General features: G+C 39.4%; 1 protein-coding gene across 3 annotated transcripts in view; it reads right to left on the bottom strand.

Annotated features, from left to right (window-relative positions):
• Positions 1 to 1,093: 1,093 nt before the first annotated feature.
• Positions 1,094 to 19,756, bottom strand: part of SMARCA2 (SWI/SNF related BAF chromatin remodeling complex subunit ATPase 2) — a gene marked incomplete at its 5' end in the record, with an annotated part of 119,870 nt that continues 101,207 nt past the window's right edge. For 2 of the 3 annotated variants that reach the window (XM_082013154.1, XM_082013153.1), the window contains 5 exons: positions 1,094 to 1,949; positions 2,604 to 2,746; positions 3,843 to 3,975; positions 7,290 to 7,391; positions 8,215 to 8,320. In XM_082013154.1, coding sequence (XP_081869280.1) covers positions 1,914 to 1,949; positions 2,604 to 2,746; positions 3,843 to 3,975; positions 7,290 to 7,391; positions 8,215 to 8,320 — 520 coding nt within the window. In that variant the 3' untranslated portion in view covers positions 1,094 to 1,913. Of the gene's footprint in view, positions 2,747 to 3,842; positions 3,976 to 7,289; positions 7,392 to 8,214; positions 8,321 to 19,756 lie in introns of all 3 variants that reach the window. The other variant, XM_082013155.1, reaches the window with a different exon arrangement.

Raw genomic sequence — 19,756 nt, 5'->3', positions numbered from 1 at the left:
CACTCCAGATGTATCTCACCAGTGCTGAGCAGAGCAGAAGGATCGCCTCCCTGGACCTGCTGGATGCACTCCTCCTAATGCAGTCCATGATACTGGCAACCTTTTTTGCCACAAGGGTACATTGTTGGCTCATGTTCAACTGGACCATCAGGTTGTTTTCTGCAAAGTTGCTTCAGATGTTGGTCTCATCAATGTGTCCTCTCTGAAATATAGGGTCTTCCATTCAGATGGGCACCACACTAGGAATGAAGTGTTTGAAATGGCTACAGCTAAGCAAACTGACTTATCACAGTGCAGGGCTAAAAAACACACCAGTGGGCACCAGACAAACTTGTACATGACCTTTCAACTGAGCTAGAAAAATCTGAGGCAGTTAACATACTGTGAGGCAGTATAAAGAGATGTGATGTAGATACATACTGAGAAATACACAGTTCAGTTAACAAAGAAATGTTCTGTTTACAAATCCACGCCTAGGCTTGCACATTTTCTACTCAGTATATGTTCAAATCTAAGTTTGGTTTTCCAGAGTAGCAATATTAACTGTAGATATGTAGTTCAAATGTTTACACTACCACATCTTAGTGCATCACAACCCTGATACCTCAAGATAATACTTAAGCTGACTTATACATGAGCTGACTGCCTGCATAACTAATTGTATTCATGCCTACTAAGGCATATGGACATACATTTCCTGAAAGAAAAAGAAATGTTTATTTTATTGCTTCATCACATCACATCATAATTAGATAATGAACTGCACTTTCACTTCAAGGTATTATTTTACTACTTCAATTTTATTATTCTTATTTTAACATGTATTGCATATCTTCTCTCCATCTCTGAAGATACTTCTATGGTATTTGAATGAGTTTTTATTCAGGACAGACCACAGAGGACCTCTCTACAGGAGACATTCCTGCCCTCTCATCCCTACTATAAAAAGATTTTTGTGGAACTCATAACACAAGGCCGCATCTATTGAGCTAAATTATCTCTTTATTAGGAAAGCACCAACAACACATTCTTCAAAATTACTGGAATTTTATTTGCCTCAGGCTTATGACTTGCAACCAAAGACATTGTGCAAAGAAAGCAAAGATTAAGTACACTTTGGGGAAAAGGTGATAATCCACATTGGTAACATAGAAGATCAGTCTGATGAAAGAAGCCATCCATTACACTATATAGATTGCAATATTCAATAGCATTTTTTTAACCCAACTTTTTTAATCAAGGAAAAAAAAGTTAAGCAAAGTTTACAGTAGACATAAATTTGATACAATTCAAAAAGCATTTTTCTGAAGATCGTCAAGCGTAAAGTGGAAAAACGTATATGAGACAAGGTGGATAAAGGCTAACTACTGTACATTTATAAGCTATTAAACAAAGTTGCATATATGTACCACAGTGTAAAAAAAAAATACAGAACAAATAAAAACTTTGAAAACTGCCTGATGAAAAATAAAATAACCAGTGGCTTTTAATGGCATCTCCTGGTTATCAATGCTACAAAAGACTTCTTTTTTTTTAATGTCTTTCTGATGCCACTGAAAAACATCCTATCAAATGATAAAACCAGGCACAATCAAACCATTACTGAGTTAAAACCAGTCCATAGAAATATACTATCAACCCACATTTTCCATCAAAAGCTTTTTTTTGTTGTTGTTTTGTTTTTAAATCTTTTGAGGCCCATTTGGTCACAATATGTTACGTTTTTTTTTTCCTTTTTTACACCATGATAGCATATGTTTGTCTGGCACTATCCTAAAGCTAGTTTATAGAGAATGAGAATACAGAAACAACCCAATGTCTATTTGACAAAATGAATTCACTGGGTGTAAAATAGAAGAAGGGAGAAGAGAAGGGGAAGGGGTCAGTTCTGCCAACAAAATAAACCCTATGGATCACTCATCATCACTTCCGCTTGCTTCCGACTGGTCCTAGAGGTAAGAGACACAAGACAAGTCAGAAACTCTTTGCCACCTATTCTGTGGAATTTGTTAAAGAAGTAAAAAGAAAATAAAAGGAAGAAAAAATGACAATTAAACTGACAAATCAAGATAGCCTTAAGAAAGGTACTATGTTATCTAATATTTCTCTTTCATGGTATTTCATTTAATTGCTGTAGACTTTTTAGAGAAGGAAAGACACTGAATCAGGAAACACCAGATTCTTCTTTCTACCCAGACATTTAAAGACAACTGGGAAGAGGACTGTTTTAATTTGTTGCAACAGTAGGAGTACACCCCCCTCTCCCCTCCCCCCCAAAAAAAAAAAAAAAAAAAATCAAGCTAAGAGTTTTTCGCCTGTGGATGAAAGCAAACAAACTCTGAGGTTTAAAGGTGCCATGAAAGTAGGAACAGCTCCAAAAAATAAGCTCCAAACTTCTTAGACTTCTTGTCTTTCAGCACTGCGACCAGAACTCATAAGCACACCCAGATACAGTTAACACCCCCGCCCAATTCTCTCAAGATGATCAATACAGATTAAAAATGTGCTTAAGCATGAATAGTTGAGACTTCTGACAGCAAGCAGGACAGGGTAGAGACGCAATCACTGCAACCACTTCCACAGCCTCAGTGAACAAAACTTACATTTTCATCTTGATCCTCATCACTATCATCATCACTCACAACAGGCTTGGCTTTTGCTCGGCTTTGCCTCTTCTTGCCTTTTCCTTTCTCCCGACTTTTTTCATCCTTCTTATTTAGCTTGATTTTGACTTTCACTGATTTTGCTGCAAAAAGTTTAACAGCATACATGAGTGTAACTTTCATTTATCAACTTTTAAATGCCGTCTCTGTTCACAGAAAATCACCCCTGATAGCAGCCTGAAGAGATATTCCCCTCTGTTCTTTATCTGAACTCTGGAACAATGAAGCAGAGGTATTTGATTTTATTTCCCTACTTCTCGACAGTTTTAACAATAATCTGTATTAAACTATAAAAGAATAACTTTAAGTTGACCATGTGCATCTTTTCATTCTCAGAATGCATGGTGTCTACAGGTAGTATATGTTCCTGTGAGAAGATACACATTTAAAAATATTTTCTTCCTTGCATATCGAAATGTTTATCCTTTGTAGACAAAGACGATTTTTAAAATTTTTAACTACAGAAATGCTATGGGGAGGGGACTGGCAAATTTTGAGCTGACATCTTTCTGAAGAACATGTTAAACTCCTGATTCCAGAATACCCACTCATTTCCAAATGAGCTGCTAAAGTTACAGGCTTTGCACACCTGCGTGATGTACTTGGAAGAGTAGCTCAAGGCCTCGTACTATAGTGTCTGTAACCAGATAGATGGGTAGTTGGACAGTATGGGTAGATATATTTGGCGGCAGAAAGTAGAACGAAGGGCTCCCTCCATTACCACTGTATCATGTTTCCAAATCTGCAGGGACTGAATGAGTGTCACCTCCTGCTTCTGAAACAGGCGAAGTTTCACTTAGTCTTTATTGCACTGAAGATCTGGTTCTTAACCAGGTGAGGAGTTTTATATGTCACACCATACCTGAAGGTTGACCACCCATGGACAAAGCCTTTCCAGGCACTTCTATTTACAAATAACATGAACAGGACCAAAGGGTTTATAAACACTCATGGCCAGTCAGATTTGCTTCCACAAAGCACCTCTGCGATTTGTTTCTGGCTTAAAAATAGTTTACTCTAAGAGGTATTAGCCAGAACATATAGCCAAAAGACTTCAGCTGAATCTGAAAACAACCTTATTAGTCTCCATGCAGAAATTGCATGGAGGAAATTGCAGAGGAAAACCTCCCGTTCCATCCCCAGATGTACTTTCTTTTCAGTGTTTAGCAGGGGACTCACATTCTGATTCTGATTCTTCTTCTTCTTCTTCATCTTCATCATCATTGCTTTCATCCTCACTTTCTTCTTCTTTGGCAATCTTTTGTCGTGCACTTTTGAACACAGACTGAAGAACAATGGAATCCTCATAGATCTACAGTATGAATACAAACTTTGTCAGAACTGTAAAGTCAAGCAATATAAAAAATTCACAGCATAGATCTTAATTTCCAGTGCAAACCCATAGAGTATATGGCATTTTCAAATACTGAGTAATAATGTTTGTTGCATGAATTTTACAGGAAATGCCAACGTTAATTTTTCATGCTCTAAATGAAGAAATTTGTCAATAGTGAGCCACAAAAATACAACTCTTAAATTGTATTGCATCTAAAATGTCCAGTTAGAGTACTTTCCTTATTATTTTTATTACCATAGAAATTACTGTGTATTTTCATTAGATTGTAACAGCCTTGAAAAACTGCCAAAGCAACAGGCTTCAGTAGAAAGCACCTTAATTAAAAAATGGGTTATAGTCTAGCAATACAGTTGGTAATGACAAATGGCTAACCCTCATGTTAATTATTCTTATTTTTCTCTGAAATCCAAGGTAGCTACAAGAAAAATAACTTATCCCAAGCAACTCATTCCCTCCTTCCTCTCACATCTAAAAAGACTGTGGGGAAAAAAAAAATAGTGCTTGTTCTAAACTTAGCACCTGCTCTCAAACATTATGTAGTTTGCTAAGTATCTTGGGTACATAAGATTTTCTCTTTAACCTCAAGCATGAGGGGACTCTCAAGAGTGAGAGGACTACACTTGGCTTGTAACACATTTCTGATTAACACAGTAAAAATCCTGTTGTCTTGCTGAGTATCCGGGACTTCATAATCACCTTAACAAATGAGCTGTGCGTTTTGTTTTGTAAAGGTCAGAAGCCGAGCACTGGACAATTCAGGACTAGACAATTAAGAATAGCTAACAGAAGGGTACAGAGTCATAGATTGTATTTGGTTTTATCACCGCCATCACCTGAACTACCTTGGCTGTCATACTACTCCTTAGGCTAAATTACAGACCGTGTATAAAGGGACACTGGTGTTTGTGAGGAAGGTAATGGAAGGATTTTTGGCTGCCATTATACCATCTGAATGTTAAAACTGATAAAACTGCTCTAATACTTTGCAGGTTCAACAAAACAAATTAGAAAAACTTTGTTCAGAATACCTCACATGAAATATGCAATCTCTTTTTTAACTTGACCACCAAGTCCTTTTTAGAAAAACTGCCTCTCATTGCAGATTGTTCCCCATTCTCTAAGTACTGCTGTGCTTTTTGTTATGAGACATTTGACTGCTCTTGATCATGGTGAAATTTCTTGACATGTGTATAATGATTGTTATGAATGTTTTGAAAAGGCTTTTCTCCTATTGTCTTACAACATTAGTGGGCTGTGAGACCCCACAGCTTCCTTCCTTGAAGTCAAATGATTATTGACTTTCCCTTATAACCACTTATTTTCAAGTCAGCAATCTATAGAAGTCCCCGAGTTCCTCCTGAGGACCATTTATCTTTCTTATGAATAGATCTAGCATATTACATCGTATTAGGAATGGCTCTTTCAACTAACCTTGCTGTCCCTTCTCAGACCAAACACTTTTCTAAGACAAAAAGAATTAAGGACGCATACCACATTATATTTTTTTAATGCCAGCCACAACATATTTAAGGCATCACTGTGACCTAGACTTTTAAACAGGATTTCCTAGGGTAATAAAGGGTTTTAAAAAAATTATTTTAGTCCTCTTAATGTGGAATTATTTGTAATACGCAGTATATATTTTGATCCAGAAAAAGCCTCAGGCTGCTTCAGGAAAAGCTGTGCAAATACAAGTTTTGTTATTTTGACCCAAATCTAATTCCAACAGGTTTCAAAAAAACAAGCAGCAATGACAGTGGAACTTCCTTCAAAGAGGGAGAAGCAATGACAACAGAACTTCATGACAAATGACAACATTCATGACAAATCTTCTGCTTCAATAGACAGATACTATTTTTAACCCCTAACATGTCTGTGTTTCATTTAACCATTACAACATGAAAAACTTTTCAAATAGCTGAGGTTGCACTGAGGACAAAAGCCTTAATACACAAAGTCTGTGTCTCCCTGAAAACCCTTCATAACGTTCCAGCTCAGATGAAACTTCTTTGCTTCAAAGAAAAGCAGCATGCATCATTCTAACAGAACAAATACAGAGACCTGAAGTCACTGTGTACTTAAACAACTGCCTCAATTAGCCTTTTGGTTTTGATTGCACACACAAATAATCTAGTTTACTGAGTGAACTGATATGTCAGTGTGAAGGCAGACCTGAACTACTACAAAGAACATGAGGTAGCCTTAAAAACTCAAGGACTGCTGCAGAAGTGTCCTGCAATTCACTGGAAATCAAAATGAACAGTATGAGAACTTACCAGAAAGAAACCTAAAAAAATCTTAGATACAACTTATTTCGGCTTCATGCTCTAAAAGGTGATACTGGCTCTGGTAATTAATGTTGGTACATTGGAACGGAAAATAATACTGCAACACTGGGATACAGGTTGGGTTATTTCCAAACAGAGCAGCAATATCTACTGAACATTCCTACCCAGTAAGGATTATTCCTGTCAATTCAACCACCTCTGCCATACAATAGCCAGTTTCTCATTAGCAACTTCAGTTATTCTGATGGGAATAATTTCATTATTTTTCCCATTTAGATACTGATTTTTCTTTGCCTCTTTTTACTTCTCTACCAATGTTTACCATTTTCTAAAGTCTCTGTGATATTTTTTTGGTATTAGCTTTCCTTTCCTTCCCCCCCCCGCCCCCCGCATTTGTTATCATTAGGTATGTATAGCTGTTTTACTGTTATGTGACTAAGCAGTAAACTAGCAATTTACAGGTGGACATGTAGCAAAATTTTGTCCCATGCTTCCTATCATCATTAATTTTCTTAAAATATTTTTAGCTCATTTATTTATAGTTTTTTTTCCCCAATAACTGAAGACAGTAAAAATACTGCACGTACATAATACAGAAAACAATTTCTGTCTCTAGATAGCCAAAATAATCACAAAATTATAAGTTGTTTTCAACAATCATCCACAATTAACTGCATACTGATTTTACTTTTTAATCCTCGAATTTTAATATAAAGTCCCCAGTTTAGCTAAGGGTCATCAGTAATGTTTACGAATTTGAAGGATGTATTAGTATTGGCAGCATCAGCGTTCCGCTTACTTTTACTTAGGCTTCTTTTAACATTTTCTTCCTGTTGCACATTATGGAAGTTGTCTTCATGTTCTCTGTTTCAATTTAATACTGTGTTTGCATCACACTATTTGGACCTCTGTATATTTATAAAAATATAAAACACTATATAAACATAGCTGTATATTTAACACAAAGTGGTTCATTCAGACCTGTGATCCCTCCAGATTGAATGTCTGAGCATTGTGACACAGCAACATGACATCTTTCTCCAAGTCTCCAAGACTCCGATACTTATGGTTGCGAATTCTTTCCTGTTGCATTTGTTGAGGAAATTAATAGAAGTATGGATGGGCAGTGGTGCAGAAAGAAAAAGAGCAGACAGAACACTGAATTAATATTTGATTTCAACACATTAAAAGCTTCCTCTTTAAAAATTTTACCTAGGTATCAAGACAAGTATCTGTTTAAAACAAACAAACAAAGTCTTAAAATGTATTGTTAACATACTACTCAAAAAAATACACCAGGGTAATAGAAATAGTTTAAAAATAAAGCAATTGCTGTGTGAACTGGAAAGGACAAAAGAAACAGAAATGGAGCTCTTTTGGTAAAATGAGTTCCAGTTTCTTCTTTCTAGCACAGAAACAAAATAAGCTATGACATGAATGAAAGTCATACAGTTATGACACCACCTAACATGCAACAAACTGCCTAAACCCCATCTGCCAAACTCTGTTTGGATATGACCTAGCTGTTCCAAGATGTGATGCTAGTTTAGGGATGATTATATTCCCCTAGAACCATTAAACCTTCGCAAACACTATGTTTTTACCAAAGATAGGCTTACAGATTCACAATTAGGTCTTTGCAAAAAAGACACTAACATGTCATCTCTGAAAGCATCATTCATGTCACATTGCTATATTTTGATTTGATTTTGAAATTAGAGTGATATACTGCAATATACACTAACGAAAATTCCTAACAAGGTGTGTAACAATGTTTAAAATCTAAGCCACAAATACAGGTACATGCAATATTCACGTTGTTGTAATTTTAATGATGACTTCATGCTTGCCCTTCTTTATAACAAAAAGAAATAGAGGAATCTCCACTTCTAAAAAAGGTTCTTACTTTTATCTTTTTGAAGTCCACTGGTTTCCTGATCAATTCATAATATTCTGGTAATTCTTTCCTAGATGGGAGCTGAATGAAGACTTCACTTAGTTGCCGTCCTGAACTGTTGAGAAAAACAAACCCATAATGCAAAGAATTAATATGACTACAACTTTCTTACAAAAACGCACACATAGAATCTAATCCTAAGAAAAAAAAAAAATCACAATTTTTCCCATCAAAGAATTAGAAATTGAACCCTGCTCTGTTTTGGTACAGATAATTAATTTACAGTTTGAAACATATCCTTTGCGCTGTTGTCCTACCATACCACTATCATTATAGGATCATATGTGTAGGAGGCTTTATGGAAGCAGGATCAGGACTTGAATCTGAATTCATAGTGGTTTGCCAAGTCTTACCCTTTTCTCAGTTTTGGTTTATAATTTTTAGCAGTTGTCACTCCTGTCACTCTAAGTTTATCTTCTTCTTGGTAATTTTATAGTAGTTTTGTACCTCCTTGTCATAGCAAACCATTTATTCATACTGATTTCCATTATACCAGATGCTGATTGCTATTAGACTAACTAGATGTTACAAAAAAAAAAAAACATACAAGGCTGCCAAGTCCTGGTATCCACCTGAGCTTCTCTCTTGCAGTCACCCTCCACAGTGGTGTGGGATCTTGCCAGACACATTAAAGTAATACTGAATCGAAGGTTAACTGAGGCAATTCTTCTATGGAGGAGAAGAACGATGAAAGGCACAGAACAGCTCTACCCTTTATGAAAGTCATGAATGCCTACTATATCTTTGGCATTTCTTAATTCCTGAAATAGCATCGGAATTTGAGGAGATACTATTTTTCTTACGGACCTAGTAGACCAATGAAGAAGTAGGAATAAACAGAAGTTCCTTATTTCCTAAGTAGCTGTTGCTCACTTAATCCAAGGTTTCTTAGTAGTCTTGGTTTAGTCCTGGGACACTGCTGCTACTTATGTACCTTGCATCAGAGAGGACAATAGTGTAAACACCCTTATCGCAGCTTGTTAATCAGTGTTGTTCAACCAATATCCTGGGTGCCAACTGGCAGCTAGAGAATTCTCCCATCCAGTGCAAACCTAGAAACTAAAAGCTGCTGTCTCATCCTGACAACTTTTGTCTGACTTGCATCAGCGGAAGCCGCTGCCCCTGCCCGCTTAGTAGAAACCGCCAGGCTGCCTCCTGGATTATGGCAAGATTATGGCACATGCATGGACGTGCTTCTGGGTGCTGCTGCTGCACGGTGAGACGCGGCCGCGTACCGCGCATCTCCGTCATGGAAGGCGAGAGTGAAGTCTCTCTCCCCCATACAGCCGTTGGGGTGGCACCCCGACAGACCACCTGCACCTCATACTCCCGGCAGTTACTAGCAATTTCACCCAACAGATCTAAGTTATTTGGGAAGCACCCTGTTAGTGAAATAGAGGAAATCATGAAATGACCAGATAATTGTCATCCCAAGTCTTACTATTTCTTGCCTGCCAGCAAATAATTGTGGAACTCAGGCCACTGCACCTCCCATCTCCTTTGGTACTGATTCACACCAGAAAGACAAATTCATTGCTTTCAGACTTCTCCTGTCAAAGTGGGAGGTGTTTATACTATGGATTTAAAGGCACCAATCTTGTTAATGATCTATGTGAGTGACTATGTCATGCACATGACAGAACTTGTCCTCATCTCAGACTGCCCTCTCCAAGAGAAACTGGAAGCAATACAAAGAAAAGCAATGCATTAAGTACACGCTACACAACTGACTAAATTAACGTGGGTTTCCACTTCTTTGCAACCTGAGGACTGTGGGGTGGGTTTTTTTGTTAATAAAGGGAAGTGTTGAGCACTTACAGCTGCAACGGAGATAAATGAAATTTGTTCTGAATATAAAGAACACTAATTACTCTGAAAAAACAGAGTGCCCAAATGGTATCTTAAAATTTAAGTTTCTCTTCTGCATTTGTAAAGTAAGAATAAAATGCTGTGGAAAAAGTTTTGTATCTGCAAACATTAAGACCCGTTTGCATTATAAAGAAGCCCAGGGGGAATTCCACCATGCATTAAGTGATCAGTGTTCACCTTGTATATGCAAGGCTCTGATCCTGTGGAAAAGCAAAGCAAAGTGATACACTGTCACACTGTTACACAGCATGCTATAACATACCTTCCTGACAGAATCACATTGGGTTTCCACCTTTTTTTCTGTTGTATCCTATTTTACTGTGTGCTTGACTTCACAAACTATTAAAAAAGTTATTTTAATAAATCCATGCAATATACTGACTGATGATATAGATGTAAGCCAATCCTTTAAAAAGTGTAAAAAGTTGCTTTTGAAACTTCGTGCAGTATGAATCTGGGTTTGCTATGCAGAAGGACTGAGTTACCATTGCTGTGTTTTAAACTTCATCAGCTTGCTTTCAACAGAAATATCTATCTGAGAAAAATTACTAAACCACTGATGCTGGTGTTGCTTCAACTACACTTTGGAGTCCAACAACAAATCGAATGATATGACTATAAAGGAACCGGCTACCAATAATCTAAGTTTGATGAAATTTTAAAACACGTCTAGCATATTTGTCCTATTGAAAAGGCTCCTGATGATTATAAAGCTTTTTATCTCATGACTATATAATCTTTTTTCCTCTTTTTACATACACCCACCCTTATTGTTTTTTATATTAAAAATATAACAGTAGTAAATTATTAAACAGCAATATCCTATTTTCAAGATATAAATCTAGCCAACTCTGATTTGTTCACACATTCTGTTACACGAAGAATGCCACAGAAAACCTTCAAGCTTTTGCTTGATATAATTAGTTACTGAGAATCATTTAAGGCGGTGAAAGAAAAAGCATTAAGGGCATGAAATATGCAACAGACAGAAGACTAGGGCCCAATTTTGCCTACTCAGATCAATAACAGCTTATTCTGTTCTATCACTTTTATAGGACCTCCTCTCACAAAGAAATACTATCTTTTATATGTACATCTATACTGTAAATTGATGTGGTATTTTCTTACATAATCTCAAATGGCTGTATTGTGGATACAACAGGAGAAAATTGGTAATTATTAATGAAACTCTGATTTTAATCCCTGCCCCTAATTTTGTAATTAGAAGATAATAACCACAACAACTACCACGTAAAAATCATGCGCAGTAAAAAAAATCAGTTATGGTTGCCTAGCAACTAGCAGATAAGTGCTGAAGGGAAGACGTACCAGAATAAATTAAAAGACCTGACTGTGAAAGAACTCTGAGTGACAGTTCACTGCTACTGCATCAGCTCAACCTGCTAGTCCTATGTGCGCTCACATAAAACATACCTGCATTCTGTGCGAGTGAAAAATCATTAAGAAATATCGCTCATTTAAAACATATTTTTGCTTAGAAAAATATTTGTGCTCTGTGTTTCTGATTTTCTCTAATTTTTGTCAAACTGTGTCCAAGATGCATACAAGCATATATTTCCACCCATTTAGTCAGTATTATCTTCAGTGGAATTAAATGCAGGAACAATTAGGCCTCATTTGTATGAGGCACCTTTTGTATTCATCTTCCCTGGCAGTATGTGGCCAGAAGCAAGCCGCCACTGACCTGTCAAAAATACTACTTACTATCAACACTCTTTCTCCTTTGGAATCAAAAGGAGAGCCAACTATGAAGCTGAAACTGCAAGATGTTCTCGTATTTCTGGCAAATTTCATACTTTTAAAAAAATACTGAAATTCAGTTTACAGTTGGTAGACTGGAGAGTCCTACATGCTTGTAGACACGCTTGCCCTAGTCAAAACCAGAACGATGGCTTTCTCACAAGGTTGCAATACACCAAATGCAATTCACAACGATGCTCTTTAAAAAAACCCGTGTGTATGGGAGGAGAATTAAAAGAGCTTACACAGCGAGGTAGTTCCTCTGTATTTAACAACTTCCAGCAGTAACCCAGCTATGTAGGGAGATGATTCATTTTTGTTACACCTACTTAACGGTTCTCCCTTTTTGGAACTGACCGCAGTAGTGTGGTAGACCTGTCACCACCATTGAAATGGAAGTGGGTAAAAATACTTAAAAATATAATTCCTGGTTTTGACATATGGCTATGTACTCCATAACTTTGGCTTGGCTATAAATAAGAATGATTTGCTTTCCGTGTTTGAATACTCAAGTGTACCGGTTGGCATAATTAATTACTAGTTAGATTAGTAATGGCTAATTACATTACTCACCATTTTACAACAGTTAAAAACTGGCAACTTGAGAAAACAGCTGGAAATAGTCTGAATAAAATCCACTGCACATAGAGAGAAAAATACTCTCTCCTTGAGCTATGTCCTGTCAAAATTAGAATACTATGGGCACGAATTTGAACATTTTGGCTTTAATGATGCAGTGGTCAAAATGCTAAGCACCACAGACAGGGGAAGTCTCTTCCCAAGCAGGAAACATGGACAAGGCACACCACCCCCCCGCTTCAATTTCCTTATTGGCTTTATTAAAATGTGGTCAACAACCACCTGCTATGGGGAGGAAGCTTTGTGAAGTTAATTAGTACTCCATGCAAGTCCTTACTTAAAGTCTCGCAAACAGAGCAGAGAGTAGGTAGACCACAAATCAAAAATCACTGTATATATAATAGAGCTATCAGCACTCTGGGAGTCTTGAATTCAGCTGTTGCTATCTAAACAAAGCTAATGCAAACTAGCAGTAGCATCAAACTTGGACCTAGACAGGAAACATCAAACTCTGATGCAAGGCAGAAGAAGCCAGTGGCTTTGTAGGGAAGCTCAAGTATCATTCTTTTTCTCCACTTAATTTTAACAATCAGGAAAGGGAAGCTACACTTACAGCTTGTCTTGCTCTGAAATAAGAAGTAAAGGAAAACCTTCAAAAGAGGAACACTAGTTTGGGGGACTAAGCCTGCATGTGCATGATGCAAAATCAGCAGCTGCGGCTCCAATTCAGCATGCAAATCCCTTATTCTGAAAAGAACATCTATCTCCACTAAAATTGTCCCTGCTTTCAAAAGGCTAAAGCATTTAAACTGGACATACAGACTAATTTTGCTTTCTGAAAACGTAATATATGTATTACATACATGATTCTATGATTAGTCATTTCTATAGGCATTCCTAACTTTACAGTGAAGGAAAGACAGGTTTAAAAGCACTGCAACTGGAAAAAAGTGTAACAACAATGCTGGACTGATGCATTTCAGCTTGTTCGCTTCTGAACAGCTGTGTTAATACTGCAAGATGAAAAGATGAGAACAAATTATAAGGCTGCAAAGGCACCTAAATCTTGGTTTAAGAAATAATTGCAACAAACCCCCAGACTAAAATGTATTATTGCAAATGGAGTCTGAAAAGGTGATGCATATAAAGGCACAGGAGCAGGCGGTCTCCATGTGCCGTAAGAAGAGCTGGCGGGGAAGGCGACCGGCCTGGCTGAACAGGGAGATTTTGCTGGGACTCAGGGAAAAGAGAGTTTATCACATCTGGAAGAAGGGGCAGGCAACTCACGAAGAGTACAAGGATCTCGTTAGGTCAAGCAGGGACAAAATTAGAAAAGCAAAAGGCCAGCTAGAGCTCAGTCTGGCAACGGTTGCAAAGGATAATAAAAAATGTTTTTACAAATATATTAACAACAAAAAGAGAGGCAAGGAGAATCTCCATCCCCTACTGGATATGGCGGGGAATGTTGTCTCTAAGGACGAGGACAAGGCTGAGGTACTTAATGCCTTCTTTGCCTCAGTCATTAATAGCCAGACCAAGTATCGGCAGGGTATTCAGCCCCCTGAGCTGGAAGACAGGGATGGAGAGCACAATATACTCCTCATAATCCAGGAGGAAGCAGTCAAAGACATGCTAAACCACCTGGACACCCACAAGTCTATGGGGCCTGATGGGATCCACCCGAGAGTACTGAGAGAGCTGGCAGTGGAGCTTTCCAAGCCACTCTCCATCATTTATCCGCAGTCCTGGTTAACAGGGGAGGTCCCAGAAGACTGGAGGCTGCCAATATGACGCCCGTCTACAAGAAAGGCCGGAAGGAGGATCCTGGGAACTACAGGCCTGTCAGCCTGACCTGTGTACTGGGCAAGATTATGGAGCGGTTGGTCTTGAGAGTGTTCACAGGGCACTTGCAGGACAACCAAGGGATCAGGCCCAGCCAGCATGAGTTCATGAAAGGCAGGTCCTGCTTGACCAACCTGACCTCCTTCTATGACCAGGTGACCCACCTAGTGGATGAAGGACAGGCTGTGGATGTTGTCTACCTGGACTTTGAAGCGTCTCCCACAGCATTCTCCTGAAGAAACTGGCGGCTCATGGCTTAGACAGGTTTACTCTTCGTCGGGTGAGGAACTGGCTGGATGGCCGAGCCCAGAGAGTTGTGGTGAACAGCGTTAAATCTGGCTGGCGGCCGGTCACAAGCAGTGTTCCCTAGGGCTCGGTTCTGGGGCCGGTCTTGTTCAATATCTTTATAGATGATCTGGATGAGGGAATTGAGTGCTCCCTCAGTAAGTCTGCAGATGACACCAAGTTGGGTGGGAGTGTTGATCTGCTGGAGGGTAGGAGGGCTCTGCAGAGGGATCTGGACAGGCTGGATCGATGGGCAGAGGTCAACTGTATGAGGTTTAATAAGGCCAAGTGCAGGGTCCTGCACTTCGGCCACAACAACCCCATGCAACGCTACAGGCTTGGGGCGAGTGGCTAGAGAGCAGCCTAGCAGAAAAGGACCTGGGGGTGCTGGCTGACAGCTGGCTGAACATGAGCCGGCGGTGTGCCCAGGTGGCCAAGAAGGCCAACAGCATCCTGGCCTGTAACAGAAATAGTGTGGCCAGCAGGAGTAGGGGAGTGATTGTGACCCTGTACTCGGCACTGGTGAGGCCGCACCTCGAACACTGTGTTCAGTTTTGGGCCCCTCACTACAAGAAGGATGTTGAGGTGCTGGAGCGTGTCCAGAGAAGGGCAACGAAGCTGGTGAGGGGGCTGGAGCACAAGTCTTACGAAGAGCGGCTGAGGGAACTGGGGTTGTTTAGTCTGGAGAAGAGGAGGCTGAGGGGAGACCTTATTGCTCTCTATAACTACCTGAAAGGGGGTTGTGGTGACGAGGGTGTTGGCCTCTTCTCCCAAGTAACTAGCGATAGGACAAGAGGAAATGGCCTCAAGTTGCGCCAGGGGAGGTTTAGATTGGATATTAGGAAAAATTTCTTCACTGAGAGGGTGGTCAGGCATTGGAGGAGGCTGCCCAGGGAGGTGGTGGAGTCACCATCTCTGGAAGTGTTTAAAAAACATGTGGATGTGGCACTTCAGGACATGGTTTAGGGGACAAGGTGGCGCTGGATTAGTGGTTGGACTTGATGATCTTGAAGGTCCTTTCCAACCTAGTGATTCTGTGATACACTGGAGAATCAGGATCAGCTGTGTAACTGCAAAGCTGTTTCCGAGTCCTTGAATCTAATGCCTTGGTATTGTAAATAATGATATAGAAGTTTTTTAATCAAGGAACAAAGCCCGGATCTATCTAGGTATTTTTGCCCCACTATTCCATATGGAAAGGTTCTGGGACTCTTAGTTAACGAATTTAATGTACTCATGAACATCTACGCTCATATAACTTTGTGACCACCATCCTGTATTTTACATATTTCTACACCCTCTGTGTGTTTATGCTTCCCTTCTTTCCCAGGTGAATTTACTGAGAGCAATCATCTTCCCCTCTCAGACTGTGCTGTGTTTGTATAAATAAACCAAATTGTTTCCTCTTGCAGGATTCTCTTATGCTCTTTATCATTGAAATAATTACTTACAATTGTCTCAGTGTAAACTAATCTTTCTGGAATGGAAAAGTATTCAAGCACTATATACAGCAACTCAGAAGCATTAATGGTGTCACATATAATGGAATACACAATGAGTATTTCCTCATCCACACAGGCAACAGTGTGGGCCAGGCTCCTATTATGGCTGGACAATACTTCAGGGCTCATAGTTAGCTTTGATCAATAATTTCTTTGCCCAGGTCATTCTTTTTCTGTCAGTTCCACATGATGAGCTTCCACTCCAAGAAAAGTTTACTATTTTCAGTCTGTTAAGTACCTTATAATGCACTAGGTACTTTATTTCATACAGATTCTTCACTTCAGACTTAACTGTGTTCAGTTCTCCATGAATACCATCGCAATATTGATATTTTAAAATTTTATATTTTGGCTAGGACACTCCTAATTTTTTAATTTATATCATTAATGTATTACGGTCTATGCCAACACCAATTCTTCAAGCACTTTTGTGGTATCTTCTTTCCAGTTTAATAGTTCTTTTTTAAATAGTGCCTTCAGTTACATCTTCTTCCTTGTTTTCACTGATATTAGAGCACTTACTCATTAGATCTCCTCTGTCTTTCATATTAGCTTATAATTTTCCTGTGGTACCCTAACAAATGCTTTACCAAAATCACAGAATCATAGAATGGCTTGGGTTGGAAGGGACCTTTGATGATAACCTAGTCCAGCCTCCCTGCTGTGTTGGGCAAGGACATCTTCCACTACTTCAGGTGACTAGAAGTCAGTTGGCAAAGCAGTGTAGAAGAGAAAACCAAGGCTCTATATCTAGGGTACTGCTCTGTGTCCACAGTTGGCAACATGTTTTATGGTTTGATACTTGAAGCTGAGTAACAAAAGCACAGGTGCAGTTTAAAAAGGTAGCAGTGAATAAACAAGCATGTTTAGTTCTTAATGATTTGAAGTACTTACCCCACAGTTCTTCAAGATGAGGTATGACTATTTGTGTCAAGATTAACAAAGATAAATACAAAGATACGATAAAGAAACACCTATCAACATGAAGAAAAGCATAAAGCACATCAACAAATACTGGAATCCCAAGCACAGCAGCCTTGCAAGAAGCAAGTACTGTCAACTTGACAAGGACCTCAACAGCTCTCACACCAAAGAACTGCAAACAGTCCGAGTTGAACATTTTCACAGTGCCTCACATCTCTGTCCTTCTTCTCCTTTTTTACAATTTCCTTTATTACATGGGAGACACCCCAGGTACCAGAATTCCAGGAAACTAATGCAGTTAGGCTGCGAGCCAAGTCAAATCTCAGCACAAACACTAAGTTTTCTCTTGTTCAATGTGTTCCCAGTTCTCTAGAAAGATTGAAAGAAACTCAGCTTGTAGCTATAAATTGCTCTGTAAGAACTACTAAACTTACTGTTAATGGAACGTTACATTAAAATGAGTATCATGTTGGGATGTGGGATGGGAATAAAAGGAAATATAAGAGCTGCTATACAGTACTGCATAAAAGAGGTAAATTTAATGAAAAAGCTTGAATTTGCATGGAGGAAATGACAGAGATAAACAGTAATTTGGCCTCAGTGGTAACCTCCACTGTCTTGCATGGAGTTCTTTAACTGGGGTTTGCAAGTAACTGGGTATCTACCTCTGAATTTCCTTTTCAAAGAATCATATGCTGCATTTCTCTACGCTGAACATTTACCTCAAATGTTGCTAATTTGTCTGTTTAATCTTATTTTGACTTTTATGTAATAATTGTGTAGCTCAAACTTCAGTTTACTAGAGCTTATTGCTTGTATTATTGTAGCCTGTAGCTTTCCTAGACATAGGCAACCCAGTCTGTTTTGTTGGATGGTTTTTAAATAAGGAAGGATTGTACTTGTCCCCAAAATGCCTACAATGGAAGTCAAATACAAGACAGTTAGGAAAGTATTTGGAGACTCCTTCCCTGCATCAGCATTACACAGAATTGCCACAGAAAAGCAGCCAACTAGTACCCCAGGTTTTTGTGGACACCATGGAAAAACTTTTTTTAAAAATAAAGATTTTAACAAGAAGGGAGAGAAGCTCTTCTCAAAAGCAAGGGGAAATACGAGATATAGCACACAGAGGTTTATTAGTTTAGCAATGTATTCTCTTGTTTTTTTGCCAGCAGTTAATTTGCCTGCCGGCTTATTAACTGCAACAAAACTTACTAAAGATTGTAGAATTGGTTTTGACAAAGTAACTCCGGTCAAAGCCAGTAGTATTTTGGATGGTTATCACCTGCCCACCTTTTGGAACACAATCAGCTCTCTGTGGTCCAGATCGACCCTCTGGACTTTCATAAAGTAGAGATGAAACATCTACTAGCTCTGAAAATTTAAGCTAAAGACAAAGATGATTTCAAGCGTTCAAATACTAAATATGTGAAAAACTTTTTTTTTTCCCCAGATGAAGCTCATGGCCTACTTTTCTTCCAATTAACCTGTCCCTCTATACTTGCCCCAATTGCCTTCTCACACACAAAAGCCCTGAGCTGAACAAACATGAACGCCGAACAACACTGAAGGGTTCCACTGCCCAAAACCCACTTAATTCTAAAGCTGTAAATTCTGCAAATGTTCATCAAATCCTAGAAAAACCTTAACCCCGAAGATTTTACGTTACTAAAGTTTCCTGATACCTAGATTTGCAATTCTGTTCTGTCCCAACTTTCATAGGATCGGGTGGTTTTATGCTATCTCACAAAAAAATCAGAATATAGGAACTGTGTTCTGAAGCTGTTGAATGATAATCCAAGGTTAGCGGAATGCGGTGCTAGCGAGGACCCTCAGCTTGTTGCACCAGCAAAAGGCCTCAAAGGAACTAAGAGGTGTTCCTCTAATAGGGTGACATGGCTGCCAGTCCAGATGAAATGCCTCTACACCAATGCATGCAGCACGGGCAACAAACAGGAGGGGTTGGAAGCCACTGGGCTGCTAGAAAGATACGAACTAATTACCATTACTGAAACTTGGTGAGATGAACCCCACAACTGCAGTGCAGCTGACGATGGCCACCGGCTGTTCAGAAGGGACAGACAAGGAAGGAAGGGCAGAAGCATTGCCCTCTTCATCAAGAAATGGATAGAGTATGAAGAGCTGTCCCTGAAGAATAACCATGAGCAGGTGGAAAGCTTATGGGTAAGAATCAGAGACCAAGGCAACAAAGGGTACCTCATGGCTAGTGTCTACTACAGGCCACCCGATCAAGTGGAGTCTATTGATGAAGCCTTCTCACTCCAGCTACAGGAGGCATCGCGCTCACAGGCTCTTGTCCTGCTGGGGGACTTCAACCACCTCAACATCTCCTGGAAAAGTAGCACGGCGAGCTGTAGGCACTCCAGAAGACTCCTGGAGTGCATGAAGGATAACTTCTAAGCCAGGTAATAGACAGCCCTACCAGGGGGGATGCCATGCTGGACCTGCTGATCACCAACGCAAGTGAGATAATTGGTGATGTCAAGCTTGGAGGCAGCCTGGTGTGCAGTGATCATGCACTGGTGGAGTCTGCAGTCCTGAGGCATAAGGGGCCCGAGTAGTAGAGTCAGGACCATGAATTTCAGGAAAGTAGAATTCCAGCTCTTCAGGGAGTTAGTCAATAGCCAATGGGACCTGATGAGATGCATCCCAGAGGTCTGAGGGAATTGGCTGACGTACTTGCCAAGTCACTCTCCATCGTATTTCAA

This window comes from Phaethon aethereus, assembly GCF_964289735.1.
Source record: "Phaethon aethereus genome assembly, chromosome: Z".
NCBI lineage: Eukaryota > Metazoa > Chordata > Aves > Phaethontiformes > Phaethontidae > Phaethon > Phaethon aethereus.
The sequence above is the reverse complement of the archived record's forward strand: the minus strand, read 5'-3'. Positions and strand labels throughout refer to the sequence as shown.